Source organism: Lathamus discolor, chromosome 1 (genome assembly GCF_037157495.1).
Source record: "Lathamus discolor isolate bLatDis1 chromosome 1, bLatDis1.hap1, whole genome shotgun sequence".
Classification (NCBI taxonomy): domain Eukaryota; kingdom Metazoa; phylum Chordata; class Aves; order Psittaciformes; family Psittacidae; genus Lathamus; species Lathamus discolor.
In genome coordinates, this window is record NC_088884.1 from 87,054,087 (window position 1) to 87,076,682 (window position 22,596).

At 39.5% G+C, this 22,596-nt stretch overlaps 1 protein-coding gene across 13 annotated transcripts in view; it reads right to left on the reverse strand.

Moving 5' to 3' along the window:
* The window catches only part of BLTP1 (bridge-like lipid transfer protein family member 1), a 114,419-nt gene extending 92,149 nt beyond the window's left edge, over window positions 1-22,270 (reverse strand). For 12 of the 13 annotated variants that reach the window (XM_065684624.1, XM_065684577.1, XM_065684645.1 and 9 more), the window contains exons 1-8: window positions 22,165-22,266; window positions 12,099-12,228; window positions 9,724-9,840; window positions 7,814-7,892; window positions 7,084-7,148; window positions 3,014-3,200; window positions 1,786-1,867; window positions 1,062-1,255 (exon numbers count right to left, since the gene is read on the reverse strand). In XM_065684624.1, coding sequence (XP_065540696.1) covers window positions 1,062-1,255; window positions 1,786-1,867; window positions 3,014-3,200; window positions 7,084-7,148; window positions 7,814-7,892; window positions 9,724-9,840; window positions 12,099-12,195 — 821 coding nt within the window. In that variant the 5' untranslated portion in view covers window positions 12,196-12,228; window positions 22,165-22,266. Of the gene's footprint in view, window positions 1-1,061; window positions 1,256-1,785; window positions 1,868-3,013; window positions 3,201-7,083; window positions 7,149-7,813; window positions 7,893-9,723; window positions 9,841-12,098; window positions 12,229-22,164 lie in introns of all 13 variants that reach the window. The other variant, XM_065684668.1, reaches the window with a different exon arrangement.
* Between the last annotated feature and the right edge of the window lie 326 nt (window positions 22,271-22,596).

The window sequence follows — 22,596 nt, forward strand, 5'->3', positions numbered from 1 at the left end:
TTTCTGCACATATGCTTCAGCCATCAGGAGCTGCAGGGATGGTAACAGCATAAAAAGAAAATACTTAGCAGAAGCAGGAGAAAAAGCTAATAGTTTGAATGTCTTAATCCTATTTTGCTTTAATCTTGTTTGTTTTCAATATTACTCAAAGAAATTTCCTTTGTCATCATGTTGGAAGAGTAAGATTCAAAGAACATCCACAGAATGTTCTTTGAAAACACATAAACACGTATTACAAGACAGCAGTATTTGCCTTATAGAGTCAATTAAGGTAGACAAATAACATACAGTTTATTCCCAAAAATCATAATTAATTCGCTGAATATTGTTGCTTAGAAGGTATAAAATAGGTATAATCATTTTACATTAACTCATACATACAACTGTCCAAGGATAGATTATTTTTTGTTGAGGAAATAACATCTGTGAAAGACTGAAATTTAGCAGTTAGGATCAGCAATCTGTCTTCAAAAGATAATGTGATTTCTACTATAACAAGTATAGCACAGCTTTTTTCCTTTTTTTTTTTTTTTTTTAATTAAATATTTATTTAACCATATGTGAATCAGCTCTACAGAAGTCAACACCTTAAACCTTGCATTTACCCTAACAATCTAGGGTTGTCAAAGCTGTGCAGCTATGGTACCTGAGTGAAGGAAAATAGAAGTTGAATGCAAGATGCCCCATTCCTGTAAACATTCAAGGTCAGGTTGGATGGAGCTCTGAGCAACCTGTTCTAGTTGAAGATGTCCCTGCTCATTGCAGGGAGGGAGGACTAGATGACCTCTAAAGGTCCCTTCCAACCAAAAACATTCTGTGATTCCATGATTAATCACAGAGCAGAACAAACAAAACCTACAGTGAGACAGAAAACCAGTACTTTTCTCCATAAATAGTTTCAAAGATCCGACATTTAAAACCTGCAGTGTTAAAAACGCCAACTGTCTAAACACACTAAGAAAAATAAATTAGCAGAAATACAACCAACAATCTGTTCTTCTTTGTTTTTTTTTTTTTTTAAATAATAAAAAAATATGGAAACAAAAGTCCCCAAAACTTACTCATCGTTTTGAAGGCCAACATATCTTGGACTTGGAACCAGCATGACTCTAACATTTTCCAATTTTCCTTTCACAATATGCATAAACTGGTCAAGGTGGCTCGAAGGTGGTTTTGTGGTATATGTCAAAAAAGCATCATCAAAGTTAATACAAAGTGTTTGTGGCTGATAATGATTCCCAAATGCCAAGCGACCCTAAATCCAAAAGAAAACCCAAATACTCGTTATACACTGATCTTTTAAATATATGTATTTGTTTATCTATAATAATGCAAATTATTATAAAATAACCAGCAAAAATTATAAAAATTATAAAATAACCAGCAATATGCAAATAAAGACCACAGACAAAAATCCTGGCCCTACTTTGTGCATAACTAAAATTCCTACCTTGTACATTAAACTCTCAATATTCTATTTCCTATCATTTCAATAACAATTTTCCTGGGTGATTTTTGGTGGGGGGGGGGGGGCGGGGAGGCAGGACATCAACTTTTAAGGAAAGTGGCCAAATATCCCTATTAAAACCAAACCACAAACACCTCCCAAAAGCCCAGAAACACACCATACATTGTGCAACACCCATTACCTGGCTTAATTACTGGGTGATATTCTTGAAATCATTACAAGAAATCATTGAAATCATTGTAAGAAAAATGAATGGAAAGCCTGATTTTTAAGCATATACTGCTAAATATTTTCATTATCAGGGTCTTTACACCTACCGTGCTCACATTGACTTTAATGACTGGAATAAGTGATCTCCATGCAGAAGAAGGGTCTTGAGATTCTGTTTTTACTTTAACACTACAGGAAAAAAATGTGTATTATTATTTTGCCTTTTCTGCAGAAGAATTTACCAACCTTTTATTCTAGGGGGTTTCAGTGCACAGATCTTGGGGAATGTTCCTTAACACAGAGATGCCCCCCCTAAGGGACCTGATGGCAGACTACGGCCGACTCTTCCAGAGCCTGGAACAACAGCAGGAAGCATACACCCATTGGGTGCTGCTACACTGGGCTGACACAGGTAGAAAACAAGAGTGCCACGTTTAACACAGAATAATAGTTAAATAAATCTTCCTCAGGGAACTTGGTCTGTTCTAAATATTGCTGTTTAGGTGTGGGATTTTTCACTTTCCAAGACATGTCCTCCCCAACAGCAGAAGTCCTTCCAGCACCTGCCAGTAAGGGCATACGATAAAAACATGGAGAAACTGGCCCAGCATCCCACAGCTGCCCACTATGGAATTTAGTAACAAGTACTGGCTTGGCCAGCAGCACTGGAAGGACTCAACTGTCAAGAGATCTGCTCTGCTCCTGCCAGTAAATCAGTCTGGTGCGATTCTGCCCAGAGAGAGCCTTGTTATTGAACATCTGACTTCACTACATGTAAGCTGGGTAAAATAACTCCTTACAGACCCACACCATGTTTCCTCAGGTACTCCAAAAAGAAGAACAAAATAAGAAAAGAAGGCTTGTATAGCTATGCACAAACACCCCCCCCCCAAAAAGACAACTTGTGAAATCAGCCCAAGTTTAAAGCTCAAAAACCAGTAAGTCCTCATAACACAATATGGACCCTGACATTTTGTCTACTCAATGTCTTGAGCCGCAATTACTTCTACTGAGCAATACCATTCTCATTCTGCAAGCATAATCCTCTTCAACACATGCTCCCTCTCCACATTGTACTTCAAATATATTTTTCAACCTGTCTCTGATCATTAAACAAGAAATACTTGGTTTGTTTAGTTGTGGGCTTTAATTATTATGGTAGGAAATTCAAGGAAAGGAAGAAGATTTAGACTGTCAGGCTTGTCAGAGCAATTTCTCTCAGATGTGCTTCAACCATTTGGCCTCCAGAGCATATGCTAATAAAACATTACCTAATTAGTTCAGCCCTTTGCAGAACAAAGCATCAACAAAATAGCAAAATGAATAATAATTTACCTTTCAAGATTGGTATGTGCTCTCTGCCTCCCATTTACTTGTGCTTTTTCATCATCTTTCTTTGCTGGAATTATTATGGGATCCAAGCCAAATAGTTCTTGAAGTTGCCCATAAAGCTCAGAACGGTTGTACACATGAAATTCAAAGTCATTCACCATAATATACAGTCGTGTTTCTGCCTTTGGATCTAAATAAATAGTAGAAAAAGATCTAATTCTATTCCAACTTTCCCTTACAATATTTACAGTTTTTCAAATATGCACATTTTGCAAAAACGATTACAATGAACAGTTGCTGAAGTATCTATTAAAAAGCAGTAAAACCTCCACAACACAATTACATCATTCCAAACTTGTCAAATAAGACAGTTACATACAAAATATAAAACCTGAAAGGCATGTCACCATTAGGTCACAATCCAAAAATAAATCCAGGCAGGAGCTGCATAAAATGGTACATTAGGTTTATTTAATCTCACATATGAAAACAAAAATCTCCCTGATGCAAAGCACAGAAGCCTTGGTGCCAACTTCTGCTTTTTAGCACACATACCAGTGCTAAACCAACTAAATGTCAAAATCCAAATAACTTTCTTTTTTTTTATTTTCTCCATGGTACAACAGGCCTGAACTGGAAAGAAGATTTCTCTTACATAGAAACAGAAAACATGGATATACGTAACTAACAAGAAGCATATTAAACTAATTTAAAATTTTAACTATAGTATCAGCTTGACTCTCTGATACTTAAAAACTAGTTCAACATATGCTAACTGCATACAGAGCTGTTTGTGACATACTTTCACATACTTTTGCCTTAGATAGTATGACCTAATTATGTAGTTAATGTGAGGAAAAAGCTCACACAATTTCTTCCTAATTACCCAGTTGAAAGAGTGCCCGTTACACATTCACTCAAGAGACCTGAGCTGTTTTAAAACCTGATCTGATCTTTCTTAGTCAAACAGACTTTAGAAAGCTGCAGCATCAATGGTTATTGCAGCAGTCCCCAGTCTGTAACTCAGGGGGTACAAACTGAAGGCAACATATCCCACAGACACCAGAAATTAAAAAGTCAAAGTGAACACTGCTGCTCTTCTGGTCAGGGTCAGAAGAAGTAACACAGCTATCCAAGAGCCAAAGTTTAGAGACGCCTGCTTTATTAAATACACCCTCTAAGAAACTCATCTGTCCTCCAGAGTTATGCATCTGTACAATGCTGTCCCAACATCAGCAACTCACCTTTTACCCCTCACACCTAAATTAGCAGAAATTTACTATACATTTACTTTTCTTATAATGATATGGAAGTCTCCAGAAAGCAATGGCATCACAGTTTTCTTGAACAGGAGACAAAGAAAAGTTAATGAGCCAGTTCCAGTTCCTTCCTGTTTTCATAAAAGCACTATCAAATCTGTTTGTTGGTAATATTAACTTGCATCAATAAGATACAGGCAAAAGATCACATGGACAAAGACTGGGATACGCAATTGTTCACCTGGGAGACCTCAGTATCATCAAGAGCACAAATAAATGTAATTTTTCAGTTCCTGGAGGCAAGTATTAGACTTCAGTGACCAAATGAAATCATATGTAGTAATTCATTTATTTAAAGAGGATTTAAAGAGACAACTATCTCTTTTTCCTAGTTACAAAAGTAAGATTTGACCTCCACACAATTTGGTTGCCTAAGCCACTTCGGGAAAAAAAAGAACAAAAAAAGGTAAAAGAAAAAGATACAAGCACATCTGGATGTCATACAGTTACATGATTCAAAGAAGCACACATATAGGTTATGTAAATGTAACTACCAGACTGATAGCAGAATACTAGTTTTATCAACAGTTTTTGGAAGATGACTAATATAGCCAAGGTTCTGACATCTGCTGTCTACCAAGCTTAATCAAAATTTATTATTCATTTACTGCTTATTCAGTTGGCTCTCAAAACAGTATTTCCCCCTTGAAAAAGCACCTCACAAAACAAACAATGGGGTTTTACAGTGTTAAAATTGCTTATCTGCTGTGGCACCTAAACCACGCCATCAGGTTGTGCCCTATTCACAACATAATACTCCAACTTTTGTTCCTAAACCACTTTCATTTTCTCAAATATGTATAAAACCTACTCTCAAGTTCCAGTATGGTTCAACTTAACACTCAAAGCAGGAAGACAACCCACATACTGGACATTTTCAATTAAGTTCTTTCAACATTGGTATGACATGCCTAGTACAAACATAGCGCCTAATACAAACATAATGCCGTGATGAAAAACAGATTGCACTTGCTAGGTCAAACTAAGGAATTTTTAAAAATCCACAGCAGGAAACACAACTTCACTACATGTTATCAATAATCATTATCCAAACTTTTGTGGTTCAAACCTTCTTTTCTGCAAGGAACTGCAATTAAGTGTTTATGAGAAGCATCCTTAAATTATAATGCAACTCAAGTCTTACAGCAACATTTACTTCAAATTCTAGTGGGCAGGTAGACAAAGCACCAAAATTGACAGGTTAGTTTTATTCTTGAAAGAATGGTAACCAAAAAATTCTCATAGCTTTAGAACAAATGTGAAATGGAAAAAACCAAAACAACCAAACAAAAAACCCCCAACCAAACAAACAAAACAAACAAACAAACAAACAAAAAAAAACCAACCCCAAACCAGAATGCAAAGCATTTTCACGCTTCCTTTTTCTGACACAAAGGTTTAATAGTAGTGCTTCCTAGCATCCATTACTGTAATCTACCCTTTGATCATAAACATAGACTACCAGAAGTTCAATAGGAAGAGTATACCATAAAGCATTTTGCAAAACACATACACCAGAGTGAAGGAAACTGTTCTCCAAGTCTGGCTTGGAGATTGAGGATTTTATTTTTCCCTAAAGGTTAAAAATGAAAGCATCTCTGCTAAATAATCAAAATGTGAAGTGAACTAAGCTAGTTTTCCTACGAAGATGAGTAATTACTTAAGACAGTATTTTATTCACATTACTCTGTTGTCAGACCTATACACTGCTGACCTCCTTGGTTACTTGTATTATCCACATGGATGTCCACTAATTATGCAGTCTTAAATGTCAGCAGAAAAAGTTAAAGCCTTAACTGCTGCCAAGCAAAAATACGACCATAAAAGACAGAGAGAGCTGTCTTTATTGCATTAAATTCAATTCACTTTTTCATGCTGGGAGACACTAGAGAAGTAAGTTCTAACTAGCAGATGAAGAAAATTCTATGAAAACCTATTAGACAATAACTTGTGGTTGGAAAAATCTAACTCTAAGCTAGATTCCACTTTTTGAATTAGTCTTCTTATGGTATAAAGAATTTGAATTGTGTCCTATCACATCAGAGGCTTAGTAATGCCATTTCTGGGCCTCCTTCAATTCTCAGTGGAGCTGCAATGCTTCAAAAGTGAAGAGAGGCAGGACCTGAGACTTATTCAACCAGATTTTGATTCTATAAACACCTAAGCACACATAACTAGACTACTTGTGTTTTCCGCAGCTACAATTAATCTATTGTATCATGTTAATTTTCCTTCTTCACCCAGAGACTGTAAGAAAAATAAATTAATTTTTCACACTTCCCCACTTCTATAACCACAGATGTCATCAAGACACAATGTTACCAAATACATACAATGTTAACAAATACATACAAGAACATCCCCTACTTCTGCTAAAATACCCACACAGCGCAAGACAAACTTGAAAACTAAAATCACTTCCAGAACGTATGAACTCTCTTATTTACCACAGACATAAATTCAGTACAGAATCAATCACACCTAAATTACAGCTAATGAAGGCTACTATTAAGGTTAATGGTTTGCCTTAAGAAGGGTCCAAGTCCCTCAAGGTATCCAGAATTTATTTCATTGTTTTATACTTGTGTACTAACACAGATTAACTAGTTAAAAAAACCATACCTTCTGATGACTTAATGTACTTCAGGTACACATTAACAAATCAATTACATGCATGAGACTGTGCAAAGGAAGTATTTTTCCATAATCCACCTGTAAACTTAAACTTCTTTGAAACCTTTTCAGGAAACCTACCATGCTGTTTCTGCTTAGGGTTGTACATCTTCCACCAGCGAAATATGATAAACCCATCTTGAACTCTAACAACAAATTAGATAAAAGCAAGTTATAAGAGAGTAATCATCCAAAATTCTACACACAGCTGCACGACATCTTGCCTTATGCAGCGGAGAGATCAGCAGTTGCAGTAGTACAAAAGCAATATTAAAGCATTAAGCATTACAGCATAAATTATAATATTATACAGCTACTGCTGAAAGTTATATAAATCCCATATTCTTTGTCTTCTCAAGGCTTTCATAATTCCGCAGTAAGAACCAAAATTACAAACTATTCTTTAGTGTGTGGTTAATGAAACGAATTCTTCTGAATTCCAGTAAATAAATGCCAAGTCCTGGGCCAAAATGAATCTGCCAGACTTAAGAGCAGAGGCATGAGTGAAAGACATTAATGATAAAACAGTTCTCCTTTAAACTTGAAAGTGTTTTCTTTCACGAATACCAAGGACAACTAGAATCTTATCCAGTACTCACCTCCAACTGGTAACTCTCAAACAGCGAATGAGCTAACAAGTATCTAAGAATGTCTAAAACCTACCACTAAAAAAGTTGGTTTATTTTTAACATTTATAAATCTATTTATTGCTCATTTGTAAGACAGTATTTAGACATGCCTTATTTAGACATACAGAATTACTGTATTTGCAATCACTTTTTAGAAGAGTGACTCCCTTTGAAAACTGTACCTGATAGACATGTCTTCTGTGATGAAATAGATTTCACGAACCATTACTTTTCCAGAGAGCACAGAGAACGAAAAGGAACCTAGCATAAAAAGAAATGTTTATCAGACATCAGCTTGAAGTTGTTAATGCTTTATTTTCTGAACAGGAAGAATATAGTATTCAATTATGTGAAATGGGTTTACTAGGTATCTTGAGTTTTCCCTTTGAAACCACAAGATTTTCAGAGGAGAAGGAAAGTCAGAGATTCAGAACCTACGAATCAAAAAGTACAGAGCTCTAAAAGGTGCTGGTTTGGCACCACCCAAGAATACAACCAACCCCGTGAAACACACTAGTCACACAGGAACCTTCAGGTGACTTGGGAGCTTGTGAAAACAGCTAGGAAAGCTATTTTGGACATTTATACTACCAAGTCGTTGTATCAAGACCATAACTAGAGAAATAAAGATCCTTGACAAAATAATTTTTCATATTTTAAATGGCTATAAAATTTTCAGTCCAATTATTATGACAAATTGTGTTTGCAGCAGAAAGAATTAATAAGCATGAAAAGACCAGCAGGTAATGCAATAACCTGTATTTTTCCTAACATTTTTCACTTCACCCACAGAAAGTTAAGCAAACCATGATTTAAAAAGAAACAAAACAAAACAAAACAAGAAAAAAACCAAACCACTGATCAATTGAAGCCAAACTGTAAATCGTGGAATTTAATTAATGTTACGCTCTTCTTCCTGATTAAGATTATAAAAATACCATATATTTGGCCAGCTATGCCCAGCAGTCTTTACTTAATAGCAATTTCACTGAGAAATATTCATAAAAGCCTACAGATAAACTGTAGCAGCCAATAACTATTTCAGTTATACTGCTGTTCAAACAGCTGGATTTTAAGATGATTTGGACTACAGTTCTCAAATTCTTGAGACATAAGCAAATTATTGCATGGGTCTCTTTGGCAGGCAAGTGTGAGTGAGATTTTTTGGGTTTAAGTTTTCACTACAATTATAATCAACAGTTACAGAAAAAGTCAGTGTTATTCAGGGAAGCAGACAAAGGAAGGCATGGAAGAATAAGTGAAAGAAAATTAAAAGTATGAACCAAGTAAGGTTGTAGGATACAGCCTTTTGGGACCCAGCATCAGATATTTCTGTAATGTGGGTGAGTGCCCAAGTGATTTGTACTGACCCGTTTTACTAAAAAATGTTTTACAATATTAAAAAAAGAAAGTTACTGGATTTCGATGCAAATGCTTTATCCAGTATAAATTCTACACAGTCCCAGCATGGATTTAACATGATCGGTTGTTCTGAGAGTTTATTTAGAAAGCAAGGACACTGCCATAACATGGAGTCAAGGCTTAAGACTCTATTGTTCCCCTCTGAGCCTACTCCAGTGATTGCCACTCACTTTAGATGCCATATAATCAGCCACAAAGGTGTGGGGAAGTGGGAAGTTGCACCTCCTAACACCAAATTATGAGCCAAATTCAAAAGTGGACCAAGCAGGTTGCATGGAGGACTGAGGTCAATCTTCTCCTTTCAGGACCTGACCATTACCATTACAGGGCTTTTAAAAGGGTGCAGTGGAAAACGTACAGATTTTAAGTACACAAAGTATACAGACTAAACAGAAAAAAAGTAAACTCGACTTAAAATTAAAAAACCTTTCAAGGGAACTTTAACATAAAATAATAAGAGACTTCAATGAAAAAGGGGGTGTTTTTCTACCTACGCCAAGAATCCTTCAATAAAGCATGATACTGAACTTTTTTTCTTCTTAAATAAATGGTGATCATTTTCAAACTACTATAACAAAGGAATACTTTGATTTTACTTTGAGTTTTTAACAAATTGAAGTATAATCAAAAGCAGCCAATAAACAGCGGCATTACAGCAATTATAACTTACCAATATGGATGTAGCCATGCTTATATAATCTGTTAAGAACCAATGTTAAAATGAGTCCAATGTTCCGGGAATTGTAGTAAGTTAGGTAGATAATCCATCCACAAGACAATATTGTCGCTGTTGAAAGATTAAAATTAATTAAAATAGTTTTTTAAGTATGCTGACCTAGATAAAAGCCTTAACTATTAAGACTATAAAGCACAGCAGTGTTCTTCCTAATCTCCAAAAAATTTGAAACTGATGGGACGTTTTAATGGGTGTTTTCAGAGAGACGGTGTGAGAGGTGCGTGAAAAGATGGGGGAGAAAAAGAATGAAAAATGGGAAGTTGAGAAAAAAAAAATACAGATTTTTCACAGCTCTTACATTCCCCAATACATAAACAAAAACTCCCTGTCCTCTGGAGGACCTGCAAAAGGCACCACATATTGCATTACATCCCTTACCATCCAAGTAGTTAAATTTCATAGACGGAATCATAACATGCATTATCCCGCATGGTCCTTTATTTCAAAATACCCCAAAGCACCACAAAAGTGATACTACATTCCTTTTTCACACCATGAACTGTAACTTAAGTTTCTAGTCTTTCATATCTTAGCATAGGAAACAACATTATCACATCTGAAACCATTTCCTAAGTCGCTTTATCCTGAGAAAAACGTACCAGTACTAGGGTCAGCAAAAATCTGCCTGCAGTTCAAACATGGAAACTGACATGAAAAAAGGAAACAGCAATCCAGTGATATACATGTTTAAGAAAAAAAAAAAGGTCTGCTAATCCCCAAGGTAATTTTTACTTTTGTTGATTAAGAGCTAGTAACCTATTTCTAACTACAAGGGTTCTCTTAGCTTCCAGAAGGACAAACCCAAAAGTAAAAAGACTGCCAGGGAACAGACTAGTTCTAAATCATTTCACTGATAATTACCATTCTGTTTCATCCACAGCAGAACAGGGAAGAAAGCAATTTTTATTTTTTTTTAATTTGAGGTATCTCTACTCGTTATACTAACTGACCTTTGTAATGGAAGTTTCTCATTTATGTATACGCTTCATACTGAAAAACACAGATTTATTGTGCCTTTTATGGGAAACCTGAAGTACAGAAAGATATGTGGGTATGACACCTTTATCTGCACAGAGTTGAGGTTACTCAAAAATGCACAAAAAATCCAAAACCAACCTGTCCTTATACTGGTCTTTTTGTTGGGTTTTTTTTTTTTTCTCCAGTGGGATGCACCACTGGCTTTGTAACTCCTGTGCTTTGATAAAAGATGAGGAGAGGACAGAACAGAAAGATTTGCAGGACTTCATCTTTTCCTTAGAGGAAAATGGATTGAGGGTGGCCAGAATTCAAGTGGCTCAAACATGCTTGGCATGTAGAACAAATCAGCTCTGTGTGGGTGATTACACAGGGCATAGAGGGTTAAAGCTACACCCCAGAAAAAAAGCTGCTCTTGGCATTCAGTGAAGGCACACTCCAAGGACAGTGTTTACCTCCCCTCACTTTCAGATGAGTAAGCTGCTTACTGCTGGTCCTCTCCTTGGTAGGGAGAAAGGTGGAATGACTCAAAGCATCTCATTCCAGCAATAAAACTTCATTTGCGATTAAAGTTCAACTTCAACACTTAACTTCCAGATATTTAAAGTCAAGAAGGCACCCTCTTCAGGTAACATATACTGAGAAAAATCAGCAAACTCATGCAGTTTCCAGGGTCCTAATCCACTGCCCTTACTACTAGTCTCAGCTCTGCCACTAACTGTAACCTTTTATTTTCAATTACCAAATTCAATCTCCACTATTAATGACAGATCCCATAAACTCTATTCATCTCATTATTATATTCTTGATTTTAAAAGCCTCTTCACTGAAACTATATTTCGGAAAATACATTTGAAAGTTTTACTGTACTGATTCTTAGAACTTATTCTGAAATTGAGCCTTAGTTCTTTGCAGAGCATGTTCATTTCTAGAATTCACCACCTTTTTTAGTGCGATTGATAACTGACTCAGGAGAAGAAACTATCAACATCTTTTTTGTTCTCTTATAATAGGATGCCATGCAGATGACAGCAAAGGAGGAATGGCTGCTTGAAACTGGGACAGTTAATAAATATGACTTTAATATGAGTCTTACCTCCCAAGTGTTGCAGCACAATTAGTACTGGAAACACTTCTGCACTTTTTTATTTCCAAATTACTTAAATAACATTACCATACTTCACTCAACAGCTGTGTGACAGAAATCTTTTTTTCAGTATTCTGATGTATGAAATTAGATACTGCTATGCCAGCATTTAAAGGAACACGTTGAAAAGTACACATACACATGAAAAATCCCAACATTTAACCAAAACATAATAGCTTGTCCTTACCTACTAATAGCCATACAACATTGGAGTCATGTTCTGTTAGGAAGTCTTCTAACTGTGTGATACTTGGGACAAAACTATCATTTTTCCTTTGATCCATTGTTAAACTGGTTTTGCACCTGCACCTATAGAACTAAAGAAAAACAAAACCAAAATCAAAATGAGTAACAAGTACAGTACAGTTTGGAGAATATTGAGTATGTACCACGTTAAAGAATTTCTAATGATCTGTTTCATAGAATCATAGAATAGTTAGGGTTGGAAAGGACCTTAAGACCATCTAGTCCCAACCCCCTGCCATAGGCAGGGACACCTCACACTAAACCATGTAACCCAAGGCTCTGTCCAACCTGGCCTTGAACACCACCAGGGATGGAGCGTTCACAATTTCCCTGGGCAACCTGTTCCAGTGCCTCACCACCCTTACAGTAAAGAACTTCTTCGTTATATCCAATCTAAACTTCCCCTGTTTAAGTTTTAACCCATTACCCCTTCTCCTATCACTACAGTCCCTAGTGAAGAGTCCCTCCCCAGCATCCTGGTAGCCCCCATTCAGACACTGGAAGGCTGCTATGAGGTCTCCATGCAGCCTTCTCTTCTCCAGGCTGAACAGCCCCAACTTTCTCAGCCTATCTTCATACAGGAGGCACTCCAGTCCCCTCATCATCCTCGTGGCCCTCCTCTGCACTTGTTCCAACAGTTCCATGCTCTTTTTATGTTGAGAACACCAGAAATGCACACAGTACTCCAGGTGAGGTCTCTCACAAAAGCAGAGTAGAGGGGCAGGATCACCTCCTTCTACCTGCTGGTCACACTCCTTTTGATGCAGCCCAGGATACGGTTGGCTTTCTGGGCTGCGAGCGCACACTGCTTGTTCATGTTAAGTTTCTCATCAACCAACACCCCCCCAAGTCCTTCTCCACAGGGCTGCTCTGAATCTCTTCTCTGCCCAACCTGTAGCTTTGCCTGGGATTGCTCTGACCCAGGTGTAGGACCTTGCACTTGTCATGGTTGAACTTCATAAGGTTGGCATCAGCCCACCTTACAAGCGTGTCAAGGTGCCCCTGGATGGCATCCCTTCCCTCCAGCGTATCAACCAAATCACACAGCTTGGTGTCATTGGTAAACTTGCTGAGGGTGCACTCAATCCCACTGTCTGTGTCATCAACAAAGACGTTGAACAAGACCAGTCCCAACACCAATCCCTGAGGGACACCACTCGTTACTGGTCTCCAGCCAGACATTGAGCCATTGACCACAACTCTTTGCGTGCGGCCATCCAGCCAGTTCTTTATCCGCCGAGTGGTCCATCCATCAAATTGATGTCTCTCTAATTTAGAGACAAGGATGCCACGTGGGACAGTGTCAAACGCTTTGCACAAGTCCAGGTGGATGACATCAACTGCTCTACCCCTGTCCATCAGTTCTGTAGCCCCATCATACAAGGCCACCAAACTGGTCAGGCAGGATTTCCCCTTAGTGAAGCCATGCTGGCTGTCACCAAGAACCTTGTTGTTTTTCATGTGCCTTAGCATGCCTTCCAGGAGAATCTACTCCAAGATTTTGCCAGGCACAGAGGTGAGACTGACTGGTCTGTAATTCCCTGGATCACCCATTTTCCCCTTCTTGAAAATGGGGGTTATATTTCCCCTTTTCCAGTCGTCGGGAACTTTACCTGACTGCCATGATTTTTCAAATATGCTGGACAGTGGCTTAGCAACTTCATTTGTCAGCTCCTTCAGGACCCACGAATGGATTTCATCAGGTCCCATGGACTTGTGCACATTCAGTTTCTTAAGATGGTCTCAGACCAGATCCTCTCCTACAGTGGGCCTAGGATCTCCATTCTCAAAAATATGAATTTACTTGGTTTATTCCTTCAATAACATCTTTGTGATTCTCAGCTACCCTTTCTTCTATTCTAGAGCTCCAGAAACACTTCCACTCACCTCTGCTGAAACAGTTTCCAGCACATGCCTCTCTAAAACAGATTATAGATCAACAGAATGCCGGAATCTGCTCTCTAAATTCAGTGCCCTGAATGCCCTGTACAGCATGTAACAGCAAACAAATTTGTAAAACTGTTTTATCGTAGCAGTAAGCCAAAAGGTGGCTGAACATATAAGTAAAAATCAGTCTGTATTAAGCCTTCCAAGATGCAAAAAGGTAGTACAAGACAAAACAAGACTGAACCCCTGCCGAAGGAAAGGCCAAAGCGCACACTTTCAGGAGCTAGGGAAAATTCCCATAACCTCCTAATCCACTGTGTCATTAATTTTTCTGCTTCAGGATGAATTTGCATCATCTCATAAAAAGTGACTATATTGTGCAGAGAGCAGACAACCAGTCCTCCTATCTTACACACTTATTGAAACCACCCATAAACTTCCTTGCAACTGGGTTACATGAATTAAGTGTGATTAACAGGGAGTAGCTCAACTCAGTAACATCTGTAATTACACAGCAGTCTTTTACTTGCATTAGTTTCATCTGAAGTCCTCTCCCTTGGACCTAACCTGTCAAGCCTTCTCACAGGAAGATAAACATTAAGTCTGCTCTTTCTTTTTCTTGCTGTCCCTCACCCCAACCCTCATTTTTTTAACCCCTTCCAGCTCCGGGCCACCTCTCTTCCTGTCAGTATTTTACCCTCAAAAAAAGAGTAAACTTCATTTCCTTTTTTTTAAATAAAGTCTCCAGTGCTCTCCGTCAAGAGCTCTACAACATAAAACAAATTAATGTTGGTAATACCTTAGCTTTTGAGCAACATAACATCTTTGGAATTGTCAGTATTCAGAAGCGTTAGCAATAAACCTACCAATTTACCCCATAATATCCATACTTCCTCTCACTATTATAACTTGAGAAGAAAATACAGGAGAAAAAGTTGACAAAAAAACCCCACCTTTAATGCACTTTTTTCTCCCCCTACATTTCAATAAATCTGTATTTATCAAAATGTAGGGGGAGCACCTTGAGCTAAGAGCCTATGTTTTGAACTAAAATACAAGTACAGTCCCAAGAACAAATCCTAACAATTTGTTCATTACCTCTTCTTCAAGAAGGAATAGGATGGGGAGGAATAAACGTGAAAATAATAAACAGAAACAACCCCAGACATTGCTTCCAGTACTGATGATAAAGAAGCTACTAAGTGAGCTCCCCTACAAAGAAGAGTAATAGGCATCACACACACACCTTTTAAAAAAGAAGCCCTTGTTTTAGAAGGGACATTACAATGGCAAATTAAATCACATAATGGCACTAGGATGCGCTTTAAGACATTCACAGTACCTGAAAAAAAACCACAAACACTTATCAACTTGCATTATGAAGCAGAGGATGCCTCTGCAGGCAGCATCTAAGAGCCTTTAATGCACGAACAACAGGGCAATGCAGAAACCAAACCTGACATTTTCAGCATAAAGGAAGAAAGAACTTCCTTACCAAGAGACAACAGGGTCACTACTTTGTGATAAGGCCACTGTGGAAGTGCTGTCAGTTAGTGAGGACTGCCTAGAACCTTACCAAACACCACCACTACTCAGCGCCTCAAGAAAGCAACCTGCAGCTTTTTCCCTAAGAAATTATCACCCAATGTTAAGTGATACTGAGACACTACATAAAATATCATTATGCTTTAAACAGGACTGTGGCAAGACAACTCAGACTGCAAGTCATGGGATCCACATACTTAGTTACATCAGGACACTGTTCATCATTTTTTGCCATCACTATCCATAACCACAAACTGAACATCCTCGGAAACTTTCTGGAATACATTCACTATGTGCATGCAAATAAACTCAGGAATCCCTGCCAGTTACCATGTGTCAATACATCATTTTGGAGCTCCACAGCTGATGTTTTACTACCCTGCCCCACTGATTATTTTTTTAGTTATGGTACTCTTCACCCTTTATCAAGTCACCTGAGGAAAAGGATGATGGCAATTGAACTGCAACCACCCAGAGACAGGCAGAAACAACACCCCCACTAGATGTGGGCTTTCAGCACATGTATCAGAGGAAGCAGGTGTTTAATCCGCCTAGATTATGAAGTGATTTTGGCTATATAAAGCAGTGTACTAGAAAATGGATGCATGAAAGACTGTCTATAATGCTCTAATGGAGGATGGAAAGGCAGGATCTGGATCATTAGTGCTATTAAGAGGAAAAGATGTCTTCTCAGGATAGATATTAGCTACTTTCAACAATCAGCATTTCCTCCTGTTGACAGACTGCACCTATCAGCCTTCCCCTTCCACGCCCTATAATCCTGTTCCCAAAGATTTAAATGGTAGATACCTTCCAGTGCTTGCACTCATCCACTCTCTGTTACATTTTATTCCTGTGGACAACATTACTTTCCAATCAGACAAAACATTAACTCCAGGAACACTGACCCCTGGCTTGGGGAACCTGTAATTTACAATCAAAGTGCTACTGTATCTTTCTGAAGTAACAGTATACTTTCCAAGCTTTTGGGACTACTTCAGGAAATACATGACCTAAATTGATGGGAAATAGAGTCTTGCCAAATGTCGAGGTTTAAGCCCAGCCAGTAACTCAGAACCACCCAGCAGTTTGCTCACTTCCCCACTTCCTTCTCCCCCCGCTCCCAGAGGGATGGGGAGGAAAATCGAAAGAATGGAACTCCCACAGGTTGAGATAAGAACAACTCAGTAACTAAGGTGTAATACAAAACCACTACTGCTACCACCAATAATAATGACGAGGGGAGAGAATACAATTGCTCACCCCCCACCAACCAATACCCAGCATGACCCAAGCAGCAGTCTAGCTCTTTTGGGTAACTCCCCCCAGTTTATATACTGGGCATGACATGCTGTGGTATGGAATACCCTTTGGCTAGTTTGGGTCAGGTGTCCTGTCTCTGCTTCCTCCCAGCTTCCCCTCCTCCCTGGCAGAGCATGAGACTAAGAAATTCCTTGATCAGAGTAAATATCACTTAGCAACAACTAAAACATTGGTGTTATCAGTGTTGCTCCCAGGCTGAAAGTCAAAAACACAGCACTGCACCAGCTACTAAGACTGAGAAAAATGACTGCTACTGCTGAACCCAGGACACCAACCCTGCTAGTACAAAAACAGTGTCGAAGAGGAAGAGAAACCCAGAACTTGACGTTTATGTCTCTGTGCTTATTTATAGCATTTTCTCAAGGTCTTTACCATTTTGTGATGATGAATCCAATTAACATGATAGAATATATTCCAAAACCATGGCAAGTGTTTTGGTTCATTTGCCTTCCCCTACTTTTTTTTTAAGCACATCTTTACTATTCAGTATGTCACTTGTGGCTCTCATTTACCACATACCATGTTAATACATGCAAAACTATTAGCTATCTCCTGGGAAGAACACAGAAAATTAGGATGATCTGTGGCACTCAAGTGACAGAATCTCAATACTGTATTTATCTTCACAGCAGTCCTTTAAGGCATTATGTAATCTTCTTTCTGCCAATGAGATAATCAGAAGCAAGGCGAGATAAAGGCCAAATCCTTTATTTATAATGCCCAATTGAAATAGTTGGGGCCTGGTTTTCAGGTTGTGCATGTTTAGAGCATTTAGTGTTTTCAAAGCAGACAGCAGACTGGCTTGAAGATGTGAGAGTTTGATACTGCTGTAGGTTTGCTCCTCTTGGTCAGAAAGGCCTTCTTTATAGCAGAAACACACACTCGACAGACTTTTAGAAAAATGAATTTAATTACTTGTACCACACATGAATCCTGCTTTCTCAATAGCAAAAAAAAAAAAAAATACAAGGGAGGTTACAATCCTAGTGATGCATTTCATTTACAGCCTGCTTCAAACTCAATACAAATATTCTAACCCTAAAAAGCCAAACACTCAAAAGCAGCTGCTTCAAATCTTTATAAACACATTACAATCACATCAAATAGGTAAACTAGTTTTAACCTCACACTGACAAATTAACACTTAACACTGAGAACAAACCTCTGCTTGAATGAAGCCATTAAAAATTTACAAAGAGCATGCATATATGGAAGAGTTGACAGGAAAAAAGAAAAACAGAAGCCTGGTCACCAGAGTCCAGTTCCTTGGCAGTGACAGCTGCGGCCTAGGGAGCAACAACCCAGGTCTGTCCTGTACCTATAGCTGAGGATAAAGGCAACAGAAAATTTATTCGGTCCCCAGGAGAATCAGGGTAATGTGGGTCTCAAGCTGCATAAGAAAAGGAAAAATAAACATGTTTCTTCTTCTGACATCCTTTGTAACACTCTCTTCCTATCACACCTTGTAGAAACATCTGAATAAAACTGGTATCCAAAGGTGGGAAGAAAACCAGCATTTCACATTATTGAGAAGAATCACTTTTACACAGTTATGGATGTTACTAATCCCCTTAGTAGTAGTAGAATTCATTGGGAGAATAAACCAGGAGTTTAAATTTCTCAGACATATTCTTCAGATCTTTAGCACTTACCAAATACACAGTAATTAATGTTATTAGTGGTTAATTACCATTATGAGGATACTCAACTCCTAACTTCAACAGCAATTAGAAGACAGCAGTCTCGATTACACCTACCATGACACACTAAACAACTGGAAATAAATTGCCCTAGTCTACAGTAAATAAGTACAGATAATATGCCCAGATGCTTCACATCTCCACTGAAGGAGCCATACCCTCAGTGGTTGCTTAGAAAAAAGGAAAGAAATGGCATTTCTGCATCCTATTCATTCCATCACTTTTTTTTCAACGGGTCTCCAGCAGCAGCTGCTACGAAATCAGAGCTTTAGATAATTAAACGATATTAGAAAGGAGTCTCACAGATGTAAACATGACTCGACTGAATTTTCAGCACCCAGACATCCATTATGCATGTTTTGCAAAACTAAAAGCTGCCAACATTGGTGTCTCCCAAAACAGTCCAGCTCTGTCCAAAGACTTCAAACCCATCCCAGCACAGCTTTGGAAGTTCAGCTATTTTTTTAATCAAAAACCAAGGGAATGAAGAAAGTAAAAAAGGAAAGTTGTTCTCAAAAAACACATGTACACAAATAATAAGCTAAGTGGTAGAGACCTGCACAGCAATTCTGCACACCATCTGACACGTTGCACTGGCTTCATACCTTACACCAAATTAAAGAGTAGCACTTTTTTTTCTAATGAAAGTACTAAGATTCAGGCCTGTTCTCTTCCCCCTCTGCTAGTGCTGTAAGTAACAATAGCCGTGAACTGTAAACACAGTAAACTACTGCTTTAATTATACTAATAAAATCTTAGTATAACCTCCAATGGAAACAGCTGAACTACAAATATCACAGAAGAATCACACCTCGTTAAACCAGTGCATAGAAAGCCTTAGTTAAACATAGTTTGCTCTGCAGTAGCTTATGTTAGTAAATAATATGTTTACTTAAAATTTAATTAAATCAAAACTAAAGTGTATTCAAAGGAAGTGTAAGATAAAAGGCAAAAGTAATTTTACCGTAGCCTGACTGATAAGATTTTACCTAATAGAGGGAAAAAAAAAACCAAAAACCACAAAACCCCATAGAACCATCTCCAGTAAAAAAAATATGAATATTTAACACCCTTCTGAAAGCAGTGAAAAAAACAGAATAAAAATCCAGTACCTACTGAGTCAGTGTCCAAAACAGCAGAAAGGATATTTTGTTTGTTTATTTATTTATAGTAGCACAGGACATGAGTTTTAATACAGAAGAAATCTAAGACAAACTCCTGCTATGGCAACCAATATACAGTACTTTTTGCATCATTCTCAACTGCTAGCCTGGGAATGCCTAACTGAATTTAGGATGGCTTTTTCTTTTTTTTTGTTTTGGGTTTGTTTTTCAGTTGGGTTTTTTATGGGGAGGAGGAAGTTTTGGTGGTTTTTTTTAATAAAAATGTGCTGTTTAACCTTGCCTCCCTGACTTGTTCAGGGAAGAGAGCTGTTTCGCTGCTTACACTGCCACTTTTTGATGCTGAAAAAGAAAAAAGGGACAACCCCCCCTCCAAGGGAAAAAAACCCAAACCAAACCAAAAAAACAAAACCACCATGCAAAAAAAAAAAAAAACCCACACAACGGAACATAAAAGTTCACAACAGTAGAAATAAATTAGAGCTTCACTTATGCACACTCCTCCATTTATCTTAAAAAAAAAAAAAGACATTTTTCACCACCCCTCCATTTTTGTACTCTGAACTAATCTATTAATTTGAGTCTTGTACACCTTACATACTTCCTCTCAACTTCTCTCATACATCATCACCACCACAATTTGAGGAAAGGAGAAAATATGCCATAAATCAAATTAAGAAACAGTTCTGTGGCTGGATATACCATCATCCTTAACTGAACTACACTTAGATCTTCATTAGCATCTGTCCCAGGCTGCAGTCACCACAAAGATTTTGGCACAGCAACAAGTGCTAAAAGAAGTTATATCAAATAAGGAATTCTTAGGAGAAGGCAGTATATCTCAACACCACTACAAACACCCTATAACTCTGCTAATGAAGAGCAGTAAAGTCTTGCCTATTTATCACAGGATAAAATTATGCAAAACGACAATTACCAAAGAGCAGCTGATGCACATTTCACATGCCAAGGTTTTCTAACAGCATAGCCAAAAGGGGCAAGTTAATTCAGCAAGCCACACATGAGGAGAGCTCTCCCTGGAGAAGTCCCGGATGAGCATACACCTCCACCTAACCAACCAGAGACAATTCACCATGAGCAAAATCTACTCATGCATTAACCTGTTCACGAGCATGTTAACTGTGCAAATTCCAGACATGATTGTAAGTAAACATCCCTGAACATCCACTGAGCTCCAGCTGCCTAATCTGACCTTAAATACTGTTTTACCAACAATTGTTTCAATAGCCTTCTAACATATTTCCACAAACAGGAGGACTAGTCCCTCCTACACTCCAGTTTTGATTCTCAGTTGCTAAAATTTCGGGCCACATTGTTTATCTGCTCATTGCACTTTGCACATGAAAACTGGAAAAAACCCTGCACCACCACTATAAATAAAAGCTAGAAAAGTAGAAGTAACTAAATTACACAACAGAAGCACCCCCATAGCAACAGCTGTGGTCTTCTTAACATCAAACCTGATAAAATTATATGTTGCGTTAAGCTACCAACTCTGGCAGTTTTCACAGAGTTTGCTGAAAGCTGCTGTGAAGGCGTGTCTTAAAATGCGAAACAAATCCAGACACAGATTATGACTGGGATACTGGCTGTATACTAACAAACTTTGTAACACACCTCCACCGTATCAACATGTTACAGCATGTTATACCGATACATTACATCAGATTGTTTATTGACAATGCGAAGTGTAAGCAGATTATCATTTCAGCTTTACCCACATCAAGAAGCAGGTTAAATCTGTGTTAAATCAGCGTGTGGCTGCGTTAAAGCCTCCAGGGACGGCAGGCACCGGCAGAGATCGGCTTCCACCGGCCAGAGAAAAGGAGAGCGAAACTTTCCTTACGGGCCAAACGAAACTGGAAGCACCTGAACTCCCCTCATCTGGCCTTACACCCTTTGTGAGCGTCGTTAACCTATAAAAGATATAGGCAAAGTGGCAAAAAAATCGGACGCCCTGGACCCGGAGGGTCTTCCCCTAGCACCGCCTTCACGGAGGGCGGACGGGACGGCGGAGTAAGGGGGCCACGGCGGCCCCAGTGACACAACACCCTGCTGGGCGGACGAGGCTGCGCTGGAAGGCGGGCTCCAGCTGCACACCACCAGGTACACCAGAGGCGCGGAGCAGCGCAGCCCCCGGGCCCCTCCGAAGCCCCAGCGCGCTGCTACTCCCCCCTGGGTGTCTAACTCCTCTCAGAGCTGCCGCACGCAAGGGCGGACGGGCGGCTTTTCCCTCACGGACAAGGCGGCGCGGCCTGACAGGCCCGGGAACAGCGGCGGGGCCGACCCCTACGCACCAGCCCCCGCCCCGCCCACAGCGGCCCCGCACGGCGCCCAGCCTGGTGGGAATAGAAGCACGGTCCCGCCCCACCCGCGGCTGGCAGCCACGGCCAGCGCACCCCGAACTTACGCCATCGCCCTCCGCGGCGGCTTCGCTAAGAACCCGGAAGCGGCGGCAGCGGCCGACGGGGCCCTCCCGCACCTCACGGCGAACGCTGGACCGCCCCGCCCACAGCGCCGCCGGAGCCAACCGCGAGGCGCCGCCGGCCCGCGGGGCCAATGGGAAGGGCGGCCACTCCTCCAAGGGGCGGGAAGAAGCGGGGAGCGCCGTCAATAGCAAGAGGAGGTGCCGGGTGTGTATGTGCGCAGCGAGGGCGGGGGGCGGGGCAGAGTCTCGTCTTTTCCGCCCCTTCCCGGTAGGCGGGGGCGTGCACCGCGCATGTGCAGCGGGTGGCACAGGTGGCGGAGTCTGGCTGCCAGATGTGCGCGGCAGGCTCGGTGTGGTGGTTTGACCGACGGTACCTGCACCGTAGCCCCAAACTTCAGTCTCTTTGATGGGCCC